General features: G+C 52.0%; 1 protein-coding gene across 1 annotated transcript in view; it reads left to right on the top strand.

The window, feature by feature from the left end:
* The first annotated feature begins 2,194 nt into the window (after nucleotides 1-2,194).
* orai2 (ORAI calcium release-activated calcium modulator 2) overlaps nucleotides 2,195-15,088 on the top strand; it is a 59,894-nt gene continuing 47,000 nt past the window's right edge. Inside the window, exon 1 of the mRNA XM_068010120.1 lies at nucleotides 2,195-2,522. Within this exon, the coding sequence (XP_067866221.1) occupies nucleotides 2,298-2,522 (225 nt within the window). The 5' untranslated portion in view covers nucleotides 2,195-2,297. The remainder of the gene's footprint in view (nucleotides 2,523-15,088) is intronic.

The raw sequence follows: 15,088 nt of genomic DNA, 5'->3' as shown, positions 1-15,088 counted from the left end.
CGCTCAGCCAGCTTCTGGAGCCTGTTTAAAACGACTCGAGCGAAGATTTTCCCTACTATGCTGAGCAGGGAGATTCCACGGTAGTTGTTGCAGTCACCACGGTCATCCTTGTTCTTATGGAGGGTGATGATATTGGCATCACGCATGTCCTGTGGTACTGCTCCCTCATCCCAGCACAGGCAAAGCAGTTCGTAGAGTGCTGAAAGTATAGCAGGCTTGGCACTCTTGATTATTTCAGGGGTAATGTCATCCTTCCCAGGGGCTTTTCCACTGGCTAGAGAATCAATGGCATCACTGAGTTCCGATTTTGTTGGCTGTACGTCCAGCTCATCCCTGACTGGCAGAGACTGGGCTGCACTGAGGGCGATCTCAGTGACAACATTTTCCCTGGAGTACAGTTCTAGGTAGTGCTCCACCCAGCGGTCCATTTGCTTGCATTGGTCAGTGAATGTGTCCCCTGATTTAGATTTGAGGGGGCAATCTTACTGATGGTTGGCCCAAAAGCTCTCTTCATGCCATCATACATTCCTCTGATGTTTCCGGTGTCGGAGGCCAGCTGAATATGAGCGCATAGGTGTTGCCAGTAGCCATGTGTGCAGCGCCTGGCTGTTCTTTGTGCAGTGCTTCTGGCTGCTTTAAGTGCTACAGATGTTAGCTCGCTGGGGGCTTTCTTGTAGTTCAGCAGTGCAATGTGCTTAGCAGCTATGACAGGTTCCAGCTCTCCAGCTCTTCAAAGTGAGATTGAAACCAGTCTGCATTCCGCTTCACACGTTCGCCATAGGTGAGAAAACGAACATCATGGGACAGGACGTCAGAAATGTTCCATCCATCAATATCGGCGACCACGTTCTGGAAGTGGTTCAACAGTTCACCTAACTAGGCTCAACTATCACCAGTAACCTGTCTCTAGATGCAGAAATCAACAAACGCATGGGAAAGGTTGCCACTGCTTTGTCCAAACTGTCCAAGAGAGTGTGGGAAAATGGGGCACTGACATGGAACACAAAAGTCCGAGTGTATCAAGCCTGTGTCCTCAGTACCTTGCTCTACGGCAGCGAGGCCTGGACAACGTATGTCAGCCAAGAGCGACGTCTCAATTCATTCCATCTTCGCTGCCTCCGGAGATTCCTTGGCATCAGGTGGCAGGACCGTATCTCCAACACAGAAGTCCTCGAGGCGTCCAATGTCCCCAGCATATACACACTACTGAGTCAGCGGCGCTTGAGATGGCTTGGCCATGTGAGCCGCATGGAAGATGGCAGGTTCCCCAAAGACACATTGTACAGCGAGCTCGCCACTGGTATCAGACCCACCGGCCGTCCATGTCTCCACTTTAAAGATGTCTGCAAACGCGACATGAAGTCCTGTAACATTGATCACAAGTCGTGGGAGTCAGTTGCCAGCGATCGCCAGAACTGGCGGGCAGCCATAAAGGCGGGGCTAAAGTGTGGCGAGTCGAAGAGACTTAGCAGTTGGCAGGAAAAAAGACAGAAGCGCAAGGGGAGAGCCAACTGTGTAACAGCCCCAACAAACAAACTTTTCTGCAGCACCTGTGGAAGAGCCTGTCACTCTAGAATTGGCCTTTATAGCCACTCCAGGTGCTGCTCCACACACCACTGACCACCTCCCGGCGCTTACCCATTGTCTCTCGAGATAAGGAGGCCAAAGACCTATCACTGCAAGTCTTTGGCTGTGGGAGGAAACCGGAGGACCCGGCAAAAAGCCACGCGGTCACAGGGAGAAGTTGCAAACTCCGCACAGCCAGTACCCAGAATTGAACCCAGGTCCCTGGAGCTGTGAGGCTGCGGTGCTAACCGCTGCGCCACTGTGCCACCCTGGTGCGGACAATGGGCAGGTACTGATGTTAATGGTCGGTATCGGTGCGGACAATAGGCAGGTGCTGATGTTAATGGTCATTGGTGTGGACAGTAGGCAGGTACTGATATTAATAGTCAGTATTTTTTTTTCTTTGGCCTCCTGGTCTCGAGAGACAATGGGTAAGTGCCTGGAGGTGGTCAGTGGTTTGTGAAGCAGCGCCTGGAGTGGCTATAATGTGCTTAGCAGCGATGACAGCGTCTGGAGTGACTGACTCTTCCACTGAGCATGTGCAGTGGCGCCGCCACTTGGCGGCGGCAGTGAGCAGAGCGGGGGCGCGCATGTCTCGCAGCCGGCGCGCGCGGCCGCAGTTGGGAGCGCGCGCGGGGGGTGGGGGCGGGAAGCGGGCACGTGCCTGCCAGCCGGTGCTAATCCCGGTGGTTGCGGCTCCGGGTCGCGTCGAGTTCCTGTCCGGCGTTGCCATGAGCTCCGAGCGGTCGGCGCCGGCCGGTTCTCCCGCTCCTCCTTGCTCGGAGCCCGAGGGTGGGGCGGCTGATTACCGGGACTGGGTGCGACGCAGTTACCTGGAGCTGGTCTCCTCCAACCATCACTCGGTGCAGGCTCTCTCCTGGAGGAAGCTCTACCTCAGCCGGGCCAAGCTCAAAGCTTCCAGCCGCACATCAGCACTGCTGTCCGGCTTCGCCATGGTGAGTCAGCCCGGCACTCCGGCTAGTGTTAAACATCTCTGGCACCCTTTAAAACTCTCCACAATCGTTAGCTAGTTCAAGCAAATGTGGAAATTATTATTTAAAATTATCTTAACACAAATAACTAATATTTTCACTTTTGACCAGTAATAATACTGAGCTGCCATTTCGAGAGAAGAGGTTGCTCGGTGAAGGGGGAGACGGGGGGCCATATTCTGGGGGTGAAGGGGGGGCCATATTCTGGGGGTGAAGGGGGGGCCATATTCTGGGGGTGATGGGGGGGCATATTCTGGGGGTGAAGGGGGAGACGGGGGGCCATATTCTGGGGGTGATGGGGGGCATATTCTGGGGGTGAAGGGGGAGATGGGGCCATATTTTCAGGTGAAGGGGGTGACGGGGGGCCATATTCTGGGGGTGAAGGGGGAGATGGGGCCATATTTTCAGGTGAAGGGGGAGACGGGGGGCCATATTCTGGGGGTGAAGGGGGAGACGGGGGGCCATATTCTGGGGGTGACGGGGGGGCATATTCTGGGGGTGAAGGGGGTGACGGGGGGCCATATTCTGGGGGTGAAGAGGGAGACGGGGCCATATTTTGGGGTGAAGGGGGAGGTGGGGGGCCATATTCTGGGGGTGACGGGGGGCCATATTCTGGGGGTGACGGGGGGCCATATTCTGGGGGTGACGGGGGGCCATATTCTGGGGGTGAAGGGGGGGCCATATTCTGGGGGTGAAGGGGGGGCCATATTCTGGGGGTGATGGGGGGGCATATTCTGGGGGTGAAGGGGGAGACGGGGGGCCATATTCTGGGGGTGACGGGGGGCCATATTCTGGGGGTGACGGGGGGCCATATTCTGGGGGTGACGGGGGGCCATATTCTGGGGGTGACGGGGGGCCATATTCTGGGGGTGACGGGGGGCCATATTCTGGGGGTGACGGGGGGCCATATTCTGGGGGTGACGGGGGGCCATATTCTGGGGGTGACGGGGGGCCATATTCTGGGGGTGACGGGGGGCCATATTTTGGGGGTGAAGGGGGAGACGGGGCCATATTTTGGGGGTGAAGGGGGAGACGGGGCCATATTTTGGGGTGAAGGGGGAGACGGGGCCATATTTTGGGGTGAAGGGGGAGACGGGGCCATATTTTGGGGTGAAGGGGGAGACGGGGCCATATTTTGGGGTGAAGGGGGAGACGGGGCCATATTTTGGGGTGAAGGGGGAGACGGGGCCATATTTTGGGGTGAAGGGGGAGACGGGGCCATATTTTGGGGTGAAGGGGGAGACGGGGCCATATTTTGGGGTGAAGGGGGAGACGGGGCCATATTTTGGGGTGAAGGGGGAGACGGGGCCATATTTTGGGGTGAAGGGGGAGACGGGGCCATATTTTGGGGTGAAGGGGGAGACGGGGCCATATTTTGGGGTGAAGGGGGAGACGGGGCCATATTTTGGGGTGAAGGGGGAGACGGGGCCATATTTTGGGGTGAAGGGGGAGACGGGGCCATATTTTGGGGTGAAGGGGGAGACGGGGCCATATTTTGGGGTGAAGGGGGAGACGGGGCCATATTTTGGGGTGAAGGGGGAGACGGGGCCATATTTTGGGGTGAAGGGGGAGACGGGGCCATATTTTGGGGTGAAGGGGGAGACGGGGCCATATTTTGGGGTGAAGGGGGAGACGGGGCCATATTTTGGGGTGAAGGGGGAGACGGGGCCATATTTTGGGGTGAAGGGGGAGACGGGGCCATATTTTGGGGTGAAGGGGGAGACGGGGGGCTATATTTTGGGGTGAAGGGGGAGACGGGGGGCTATATTTTGGGGTGAAGGGGGAGACGGGGCCATATTTTGGGGTGAAGGGGGAGACGGGGCCATATTTTGGGGTGAAGGGGGAGACGGGGGGCTATATTCTGGGAGTGAAGGGGAGACGGGGCCATATTTTGGGGTGAAGGGGGAGACGGGGGCCATATTCTGGGGGTGACGGGGGGCCATATTCTGGGGGTGACGGGGGGGCCATATTCTGGGGGTAAAGGGGGAGACGGAGCCATATTTTGGGGTGAAGGGGGAGACGGGGGGGGCATGTTCTGGGGGTGAAGGGGAGACGGGGGGCCGGGTTTTGGGGTGAAGGGGGAGACGGGGGGCCATATTCTGGGGGTGAAGGGGGGGCCATATTCTGGGGGTGAAGGGGGAGACGGGGCCATATTTTGGGGTGAAGGGGGAGACGGGGCCATATTTTGGGGTGAAGGGGGAGACGGGGCCATATTTTGGGGTGAAGGGGGAGACGGGGCCATATTTTGGGGTGAAGGGGGAGACGGGGCCATATTTTGGGGTGAAGGGGGAGACGGGGCCATATTTTGGGGTGAAGGGGGAGACGGGGCCATATTTTGGGGTGAAGGGGGAGACGGGGCCATATTTTGGGGTGAAGGGGGAGACGGGGGGCTATATTTTGGGGTGAAGGGGGAGACGGGGGGCTATATTTTGGGGTGAAGGGGGAGACGGGGCCATATTTTGGGGTGAAGGGGGAGACGGGGCCATATTTTGGGGTGAAGGGGGAGACGGGGCCATATTTTGGGGTGAAGGGGGAGACGGGGCCATATTTTGGGGTGAAGGGGGAGACGGGGGGCCATATTTTGGGGTGAAGGGGGAGACGGGGGGCCATATTTTGGGGTGAAGGGGGAGATGGGGGGCCATATTCTGGGGGTGAAGGGGAGACGGGGGGCCATATTTTGGGGTGAAGGGGGAGACGGGGGGCCATATTTTGGGGTGAAGGGGGAGACGGGGGGCCATATTTTGGGGTGAAGGGGGAGATGGGGGGCCATATTCTGGGGGTGAAGGGGAGACGGGGGGCCATATTTTGGGGTGAAGGGGGAGACGGGGACCATATTCTGGGGGTGAAGGGGAGACGGGGGGCCGGATTTTTGGGTGAAGGGGGAGACGGGGGGCCATATTCTGGGGGTGGGGGGTGACGGGGGGCCATATTCTGGGGGTGAAGGGGGTGACGGGGGGCCATATTCTGGGGGTGAAGGGGGAGACGGGGCCATATTTTGGGGTGAAGGGGGAGACGGGGGGGGCCATATTCTGGGGGTGAAGGGGAGACGGGGGGCCATATTTTGGGGTGAAGGGGGAGACGGGGGGCCATATTTTGGGGTGAAGGGGGAGATGGGGGGCCATATTCTGGGGGTGAAGGGGAGACGGGGGGCCATATTTTGGGGTGAAGGGGGAGACGGGGACCATATTCTGGGGGTGAAGGGGAGACGGGGGGCCGGATTTTTGGGTGAAGGGGGAGACGGGGGGCCATATTCTGGGGGTGAAGGGGGTGACGGGGGGCCATATTCTGGGGGTGAAGGGGGTGACGGGGGGCCATATTCTGGGGGTGAAGGGGGAGACGGGGCCATATTTTGGGGTGAAGGGGGAGACGGGGGGGCCATATTCTGGGGGTGAAGGGGAGACGGGGGGCCATATTTTGGGGTGAAGGGGGAGACGGGGGGGCCAAATTCTGGGGGTGAAGGGGTGACGTGGCCATATTCTGGGGGTGAAGGGGGTGACGGGGGGCCATATTCTGGGGGTGACGGGGTGGTATATTCTGGGGGTCAAGGGGGAGACGGGGCCATATTTTGGGGTGAAGGGGGAGACGGGGGGGCCATATTCTGAGGGTGAAGGGGAGACGGGGGGCCATAATTTGGGGTGAAGGGGGAGACGGGGGGCCAAATTCTGGGGGTGATGGGGCCATATTCTGGGGGTGAAGGGGGAGACGGGGGGGCCATATTCTGGGGGTGAAGGGAGTGACGGGGCCATATTCTGGGGGTGAAGGGTGGGACGGGGGGCCATATTCTGGGGAAGGGTGGGACGGGGCCATATTTTGGGGGTGAAGGTGGAGACGGGCCATATTTTGGGGGAGACGGGGGGCCATATTCTGGGGGTGAAGGGGGAGACGGGAGGCCATATTCTGTGGGTGAAAGGGGAGACGGGGGGACATATTCTGGGGGTGAATGGGGAGACGGGCCATATTTTGGGGGTGAAGGGTGGGACTGGGGGCCATATTCTGGGGGTGAAGGGTGGGACGGGGGGCCATATTCTGGGGGTGAAGGGGGAGACAGTGGGCCATAGTTTGGGGCTGAAGGGGGGAGACGGGCCATATTTTGGGGGTGAAGGGGGGAGACAGGCCATATTTTGGGGGTGAAGGGGGGAGACAGGCCATATTTTGGGGGTGAAGGGGGGAGACGGGCCATATTTTGGGGGTGAAGGGGGGAGACGGGCCATATTTTGGGGGTGAAGGGGGGAGACGGGCCATATTTTGGGGTTGAAGGGGGAGACGTGGGGCCATATTCTGGGGTGAAGGGGAAACGTGGGGCCATATTCTGGGGTGAAGGGGGAGACGTGGAGCCATATTCTGGGTGTGAAGGGGGAGACGTGGGGCCATATTGTGGGGTGAAGGAGAAACGTGGGGCCATATTCTGGGGGTGGGGGGAGACGGGCCACATTCTGGGGGTGAAGGGGGAGACCGGGGGGTCCGCATTCTGGGGGTGAAGGGGGAGACGTGGGGCCGCATTCTGGGGGTGAAGGGGGAGACGTGGGGCCACATTCTGGGGGTGAAGGGGGAGACGGGGTGCCATATTCTGGGGGAGACGGGGTGCCATATTCTGGGTGTGAAGGGGGAGATAGTGGGCCATGTTTTGGGGGTGAATGGGGAGACAGTGGGCCATAGTTTGGGGAAGGGGGAGACGGGCCATATTTTGGGGGTGAAGTGGGGAGACGGGCCATATTTTGGGGGTGAAGGGGGACACGGGGGGGCCATATTTTGGGGTGAAGCGGGAGACGTGGGGCCATATTCTGGGGGTGAAGGGGGAGACGTGGGGCCATATTCTGGGGGTGAAGGGGGAGACGGGCCATATTCTGAAGGTGAAGGGGGAGATGGGGGGGCCATATTCTGGGGGTGAAGGGGGAGACGGGGGGCCATATTCTGGGGGTGAAGGGTGAGACAGGGACCATATTCTGGGGGTGAAGGGTGAGACGGGGGGCAATATTCTGGGGGTGAAGGGTGAGATGGGGGGCCATATTCTGGGGGTGAAGGGAGAGACGAGGGCCATATTCTGGTGGTGAAGGGAGAGACGGGGGGCCATATTCTGGTGGTGAAGGGGGAGACGGGGGGCCATATTCTGGGGGTGAAGGGAGAGATGGGGGACTATATTCTGGAGGTGAAGGGTGAGATGGGGGGCCATATTCTGGGGGTGGTGAGACGGTGGGCCATATTCTGGGGATGAATGGGGAGACAGGGACCATATTCTGGGGGTGAAGGGTGAGACGGGGGGCAATATTCTTGGGTGAAGGGAGAGATGGGGGGCCATATTCAGGGGGTGAAGGGAGAGTCGGGGGGCCATATTCTTGGGGTGAAGGGAGAGACGGGGGCCATATTCTGGGGGTGAAGAGAGAGACGGGGCCATATTCTGGTGGTGAAGGGCGATAAGGGGGGCCATATTCTGGGGGTGAAGGGAGAGATGGGGGACATATTCTGGGGGTGAAGGGTGAGATGGGGGGCCATATTCTGGGGGTGGTGAGACGGTGGGCCATATTCTGGGGATGAATGGGGAGACAGGGACCATATTCTGGGGGTGAAGGGTGAGACAGGGACCATATTCTGGGGGTGAAGGGTGAGACGGGGGGCAATATTCTTGGGTGAAGGGAGAGATGGGGGGCCATATTCAGGGGGTGAAGGGAGAGTCGGGGGGCCATATTCTTGGGGTGAAGGGAGAGACGGGGGCCATATTCTGGGGGTGAAGAGAGAGACAGGGGGCCATATTCTGGTGGTGAAGGGCGATAAGGGGGGCCATATTCTGGGGGTGAAGGGAGAGATGGGGGACATATTCTGGGGGTGAAGGGTGAGACAGGTGGCCATATTCTGGGGGTGAAGGGTGAGATGGGGGGCCATAATCTGGGGGTGAAGGGGGAGACAGTGGGCCATATTCTGGGGGTGAAGGGTGAGATGGGGGGCCATATTCTGGGGGTGAAGGGCGAGACAGTGGGCCATATTCTGGGGGTGAAGGGGGAGACAGTGGGCCATATTTTGGGTTGAAGAGGGAGATGTGGGGCCATATGGGGGTGAAGGGGGAGACGGGGGGCCATATTATGGGGGTGAAGGGGGAGACGTGGGGCCATATTTTGGGGTGAAGAGGGAGACGTGGGGCCATATTCTGGGGGTGAAGGGGGAGACGTGGAGCCATATTGTGGGGGTGAAGGGGGAGACGTGGGGCCATATTCTGGGGGTGAAGGGGGAGACGGGGGGCCGTATTCTGGGGGTGAAGGGGGAGACGTGGGGGCCGTATTCTGGGGGTGAAGGGGGAGACGTGGGGCCACAGATTTGGGGTGAAGGGATAACTGGGTTTTATTTTACAGAGGGTAGATGTGTCGCTCTATATTTTGGGCTGTAGGGCTGACTGGATTTCTTGGTAAGGTGGCGGGCAGGAGGGGAGATATGTGACCATGTTTTTTTTGGGACAGGCAGTCTTAACCTGTCGTGTCATTTTTTCCTATCGCGTCTGAGTGATGCACCGATGGAGTTGTCATTAGCACTTGCAGAATCCATGCCTACTTTGAATGGGATGGAAAACATTTCTCAGTTATACGGAGGGGCCAATGTTATAGGTGCATTACCAAGTCAGAGTGCCTGGGCTCCCCCTGGGGATCAGCTATGCTTGTGTCTCACCTGGATAATGCCCCTTTTATAATCCATAGTGACTTGCTATTTTATAATCATGGTTAAATCTGTGGTAATTATGCCACGATTATTGGTCTTTCATTATTGACATTGTCCCACATCAATTGTATAAAATACTCCGGCAGTTGCTATTTCCCATGATGTCTGCTGTCAGCAACACAGGAAAACTAAAACAAAATTGTTAATTTAAAAAAAAGAGACTGAACGGGTTAATTGTCATCAGGATTATAATGTGATTCATTTTTGCCTGTTGATGATTTGAGGCCTGAGAGAGGCGGGCTGCTTTGTAATGAATGTTGTCACAGACTTTGCTTAATGGTAGCATCCTGAAGGAATACATTTCAGCCAGTACCCTGTTTATCATTTTAAATTATTTCCGCTCCGAATGACAGTCCTGCAGCCTCACAGCCCGAGCTTTGGAAGGGCAAACTCCTAAAAGGGCCATCGAGTGTTTTTTTTTGCACTTAGAAAAATTTTACATGCCCACCTATGTTTACTGTAACCCGACTGACACGTTTACCCGAGATAACCACTATTCTTTGTGCAATTTATACAGAAGTCTGCTTGCTTCCTCGTGTTCACATGATATGCTAATTATACCACAGGACCTGTTATTTATTCAACTATCAGTGTTACTATCTGATCGCCGCTCTGCAGGTGCAACTCCCCAACAAGTAAAGTAAAAGTTAATTTTGAAATTACATGTTACGCCTGATGAGTTTTTGCATTTGAATTATGCAGTGCTTTGAATTAAGCAGCATAAATAACAAAACAACACAGGAATTTTGTGCTGAAAATTTCAATTATCAGATAATTTGAAGTGACTTCGAATTAAAAATAGACTGTAAATAAACTTGTTGACTTCCTCCAGGATCGAAACAAAAGTAAACTACTGTTAGATGCTGGAACTATGAAACTGAAGCAGAAACACTCAGCAGGTCAGGCAGCAGCTACGGAGAGAGGAAGGTAGGATTAACATTCTGGGTTGATGACCTTTCGTCAAGGGCTAAACATACCTACCATACGCTCTCTACAGATGCTGCTTGACTTGCTGAGTGTTTCCAGTGGTTGCTGACATAATTCCTCCATGTTTGGTTTTATTCTGGTTTATGAAGTTTCACTGCCAGGAGACAAGTGATTTTATCTGCTTTTACATTGTGGGGTGTTTTAGTGTTGCCATTTCCAAAGTGTGGGTCTGGTGCAGTTACTGGCATCATCAGGATTAAGTTGCCAGCAGACCTGGTTTAAAAACTAAATGGCTCTTCCTAATAATGGCTTGTCTCTGCACTCTGAGGTTGCCCAGGGCCACCATGTTAGGAGCTGACAGCACGAACACCTTATAATTAAATTAGTCGCCATCATCAAGCGCAACATCAGTCTCTTCCTGTGAGTGCATGGGTTTAGACCTTAGCTGAGTCATGTTGGCTTCTACAGGCCCTTAATTGAGTAGGGATTGCTCAGTGGAAGATTTTGGTGACTAATCATTTTGTTATGATTGCCAAGCTACATCATTACTTTTGTTGCCAGAAATGTTCATTTCATTGTGATTCTGTAGGCAGCAGGGCTGTAACTCAATTTGCAAACCACATATCACTTGCAAGATTTATGAGCTGAGAATAATTTGATTGCAATATAACCTTCATCTGCTTTATTCTGACTTTTAAGTGCAAGTGCTTTAAGTACAAGGAGACTTATCCTACTGCATTTTCCAAAATTTGTCAAGTAAATTCTTCTTTCTGCAACTTGATCGTCAGACACCTGTTTCCGTGTAACATGGACATCACCCGGTGATTATTTTCCTTTTCTGGTGGTCTGCTGATCCCAGCAGTCTTCTGACCTGTAACACGTTTGTCAAGATGTTAAGCAGGTGGAAAAACTACATTGTGTATATTCTCCAAAGAATTGGACTTGAATTATAAGAATGAACAAACTTGCATTTATATAGAACCTTTCACATCCTCTTTACAGCTATTCAGTCAATAGCTTTTGAAATGTAGTCAGTCTTATAATGTTGACAAAGATAGCAGCCGAGTTAAGCTCTGCAAGGTCCTGCAATACTTGCAGGATAAATGGTGTCCAGTACACCAGGAGATCTCCTTGTTGTTCAAATAATGCCACAAATCTTATACGTCCACCTGAGAGGGCACATAGGGCCTTGGTTTAACATCTGATCTGATATCTGCCTGGTTTGCAGCACTAGTTAATTTCATCCACATGGGTTGAAGGTTTCATCTATCTAGTAGCAGTGATGGATTTCTGTGTTTGGACATCAGATGATGAATCATAGCTCCTTTTAAGAGAAAGGCCTAATAAACTGCCATATATGCTTGTGTATAAAGCCTTAAAAGCTACCATAAGAAACGGCCATATGTAGTCACATAAAGCGACACTTGACACCTCAGAGTTCCATCCACAAAACTAAGAAATCCATGAGCCTCCTGTAAGACAAGAGTGAATGTTAAGTTTCTGTTCGCAAACTTCACGTCCTCATGCTGGCTGAAGTTCACACGTATATTCTCCATCTTTTTAAATTTCAGCCAGCTTGTTCCTATCTGCTAATGTACTCTGCTGCTCCAGCTCTGTGATGTTTGAGTGGTGACCTTCTGTCCAGACTCCTAGTGCTGATCTTAAATCTTTTTAATCTTGTTTTCATCGCCTTCGTATCTATCCTGTTGGGTTGTTTCCAGTTTGAAAACTGCAGCAGTTAAGGTCTCGGGCGAAAGTGCCATTTAAATATTGCAGCAGTGGAGGGACTGAGTGAGCAAGCAGCTGACTGGGCCTCTGATAGTAATGCACTATGTGGTGCTGCTGGGTTCAACACTTCGGGAGAAAACTCCTCTTCCAGGAAAGAAACCTGAGGGAACATTTGATCTGCATCCAAGATGATAGCCCACCTCTGAGCCCTAAAGACCTCAATTTCTCAATTGCGATGGAAGTACATGCTGAAATAGGTTCTCTACAATACACTAAATAGGGAAAATCTTTGTATTTAAATGAGAATTTCTGACGATAAGTAGTTATCCTACACTCTGCCCCCTCTTGTTGGATGTCAAATGCAGAACGGCTGAGTTTTCATGTTGATTTATTCTGCTTTAGAGACATGCTTGGAGGAGATTGAGTTGAAATATTTACTGTAGTAATCAAAAGCTAGGTATCTGAGTGAAACGGGGATGCAAAAAAGAACTGTAAACAGCCCATGGAATGAAGTTGATTATCGTGAGGGATAGTGACCGAATTACTGGGGAAATGAGAAACTTTAGAATGGAAACCCACTGGTTTGAGCAGAGGTGGTGAATGTTTTTAGGCAGTGGGCTGAGAAAGAATGATGGGTCACGTGGATTGTGGTGAACTGGAATAGCTTCAGGATCACATTAATGTGAACTGTTGTAAGTCGGATGCAAAGTTGTGTGAATCAGATTTGGGCAAACAGTGTGGGAGCAGGCCCTGAGTTGTGTAATGATATTTTGAGGTCACACCCTCTGCCAACAATTTCAGCGCTCAAGCTTACCATTCTTTCTTCTGTTTCCTCATCTTTAACAATAATATATCCTTCATTTAGATGTGTTTCTTTCAGCACTAGCGTGTAATGCTTTACATTTCTTGCTTAACTGGTATTTGCCATTCAGTGTCTGGTGACAGGGTGTATGCAGATATCCTGGAATGATATCCCTTTCTGTGGAAAGCATAGAGGGTATATTATGTAGGACGTGATTCTGCAGAGCCTATTCTGTTTCCACCTAACTGAATGCACCTTGGAATGTTTTGCTACAATTTGCGAATTAGGCTGTTGTGTGAAGCAGATTTAGCATGGTTGTGTGGTGGCCAGGCTTTTCATAATTTTCAAACCCAAGTCGAATCATAAATTTTACAGCGCAGAAGGAGGCCATTCAGCTTGTCACGCGTGTGATGGCTCTTTGAAAGAGCAGTCCAATTTAGTCCCATATCTCAGCTTTCTCCGCCATAACCCGGCAAATAGTTCCAGTAATTGAAATTATATGTCTTCACCGTACATTCCATGGAAATCTGTCTTGTGAATGATGAAACTGTCCTAAACCTAACCGTACACTCTTTATGGCAAAATTCCATACAAAAAGTGCTGATCTGCATTCACCGTTTTCCAGGACTGATGTTGGATGATTCATTCAACTAGCCTGCAAAAATCGCATTAATGCACTGACCTTTCGTCCACCCACTGCTATTGACATCCTTGGCTATAAGTATCAGCCTTGGCTCAGTGGTAGCACACTTTGCCCCTGACTTTCAAGGTTGTGTTTTCAAAACCTACTGACACTTCAGTGTAGTACTGAGGGAGTGAGGCATTGTCATAAGTATTGTCTTTCAGATGATGTGTTGTACCGAGACACTAGATCTTTCAGGTGGACATAAATGGTATTACTGCATTATTCAAAGAAGAGCAGGGAGGTTCACCATGATTAACATTTATCTCTCAGCACCAACTGAAAAAGGTTAACCAGTGATTTGTTTTTTATTTGTTTATGGGGATGTGGGCATCGCTGGCTAGGCCAGCATTTATTGCCCATCCCTAATTGCCCATGAGAAGGTGGTGGTGAGATGCCTTCTTAAACTGCTGCAATCCATGTTGCTCTTTGTGGGACCTTGTATTCAAATTGGCTTCTGCATTTGTTTGCAAACCAACAATGATTACACTTCAAAAATACTTCATTGGCTTTAAAGCGCTTTGGAATGTCCTGAGAATGTGAATGCCATTATGTAAATACAGGTTTCTTTAATTCATTCTTGCGACATCGACATTGCCCATCCCCAAATGCCCTTTGAGAAGGTGGTGAGCTGCGTTCTTGAATACAATGGAATGGCTCAGTAGGCCATTTCAGAAGCACTTAAGAATGGACCACATTGCTGTGGGTCTGGAGTCACATGTTGGCCAGACAGGTTAAGGACAGCAGATTTCCTTCCCCAGAGGACATTAATGAACCAGGTGGGTTTTTACAACAATCTGATGGTTTCATGGTGACCATTGCTGATGCTAGCTTTTTATCCCAGATTTTACTTAATTGAATTTAAATTCCCTTGGTGCTGTAGTGGGATTTGAACTCGTATCTCTGGCTTTTTAGTCCAGTTGTAGTCCTGTAACATTACCATAATACTACTGTATTTCTTGACCATTTCTGTTGTCCGAGGTACTGCATTAGCAACCTAGAGGTTGAGAGTTCAAATCTCATCATGAAAAATTGTGAAACAATGTTGAATAAAGAATTTTTTATTTAATTTTTAAAATTTTTTTAAATTTAGAGATACAGCACTGAAACAGGCCCTTCGGCCCACTGAGTCTGTGCCGACCAAGAACCACCCATTTTATACTAACCATACAGTAATCCCATATTCCCTACCACCTACCTACACTAGGGGCAATTTACAATGGCCAATTTACCTATCACCTGCAAGTCTTTGGTGGTGGGAGGAAACCGGAGCACCTGGCAAAAACCCACGCGGTCACAGGGAGAACTTGCAAACTCCGCAATTGAACCCGGGTCCCTGGAGCTGTGAGGCTGCAGTGCTAACCACTGCACCGCCCATAAAAAGAAAAGCTCTGTGCATCATTTTGATGTTTCCAATATTCATAAGGCATATTTGTGGACAGGCACTAGAAAATGGCCTGGAATGCTGCTGGATTGTCGTGGAAACCTAACTGGTGCGCCAATGTTTGGGAAAGGAACCTGCCCAGTCTGGCCTATACATGACTCCAATCCCACATTATTTAATTGACTCTTAATGCGTTCAGAGCAACTAGAGTTGGGCAGTAAATGTTCCCTTGCCACTATGACCTACATCCAAAAAGAATTAAATACAAAATGGTGGCCTTTAAAATACTTGCCCTCAGAGGCTGC

The sequence above is a fragment of the Heterodontus francisci genome, chromosome 30 (assembly GCF_036365525.1).
Source record: "Heterodontus francisci isolate sHetFra1 chromosome 30, sHetFra1.hap1, whole genome shotgun sequence".
Lineage (NCBI taxonomy): Eukaryota > Metazoa > Chordata > Chondrichthyes > Heterodontiformes > Heterodontidae > Heterodontus > Heterodontus francisci.
This window is presented reverse-complemented; position numbering and strand designations above follow the sequence as displayed.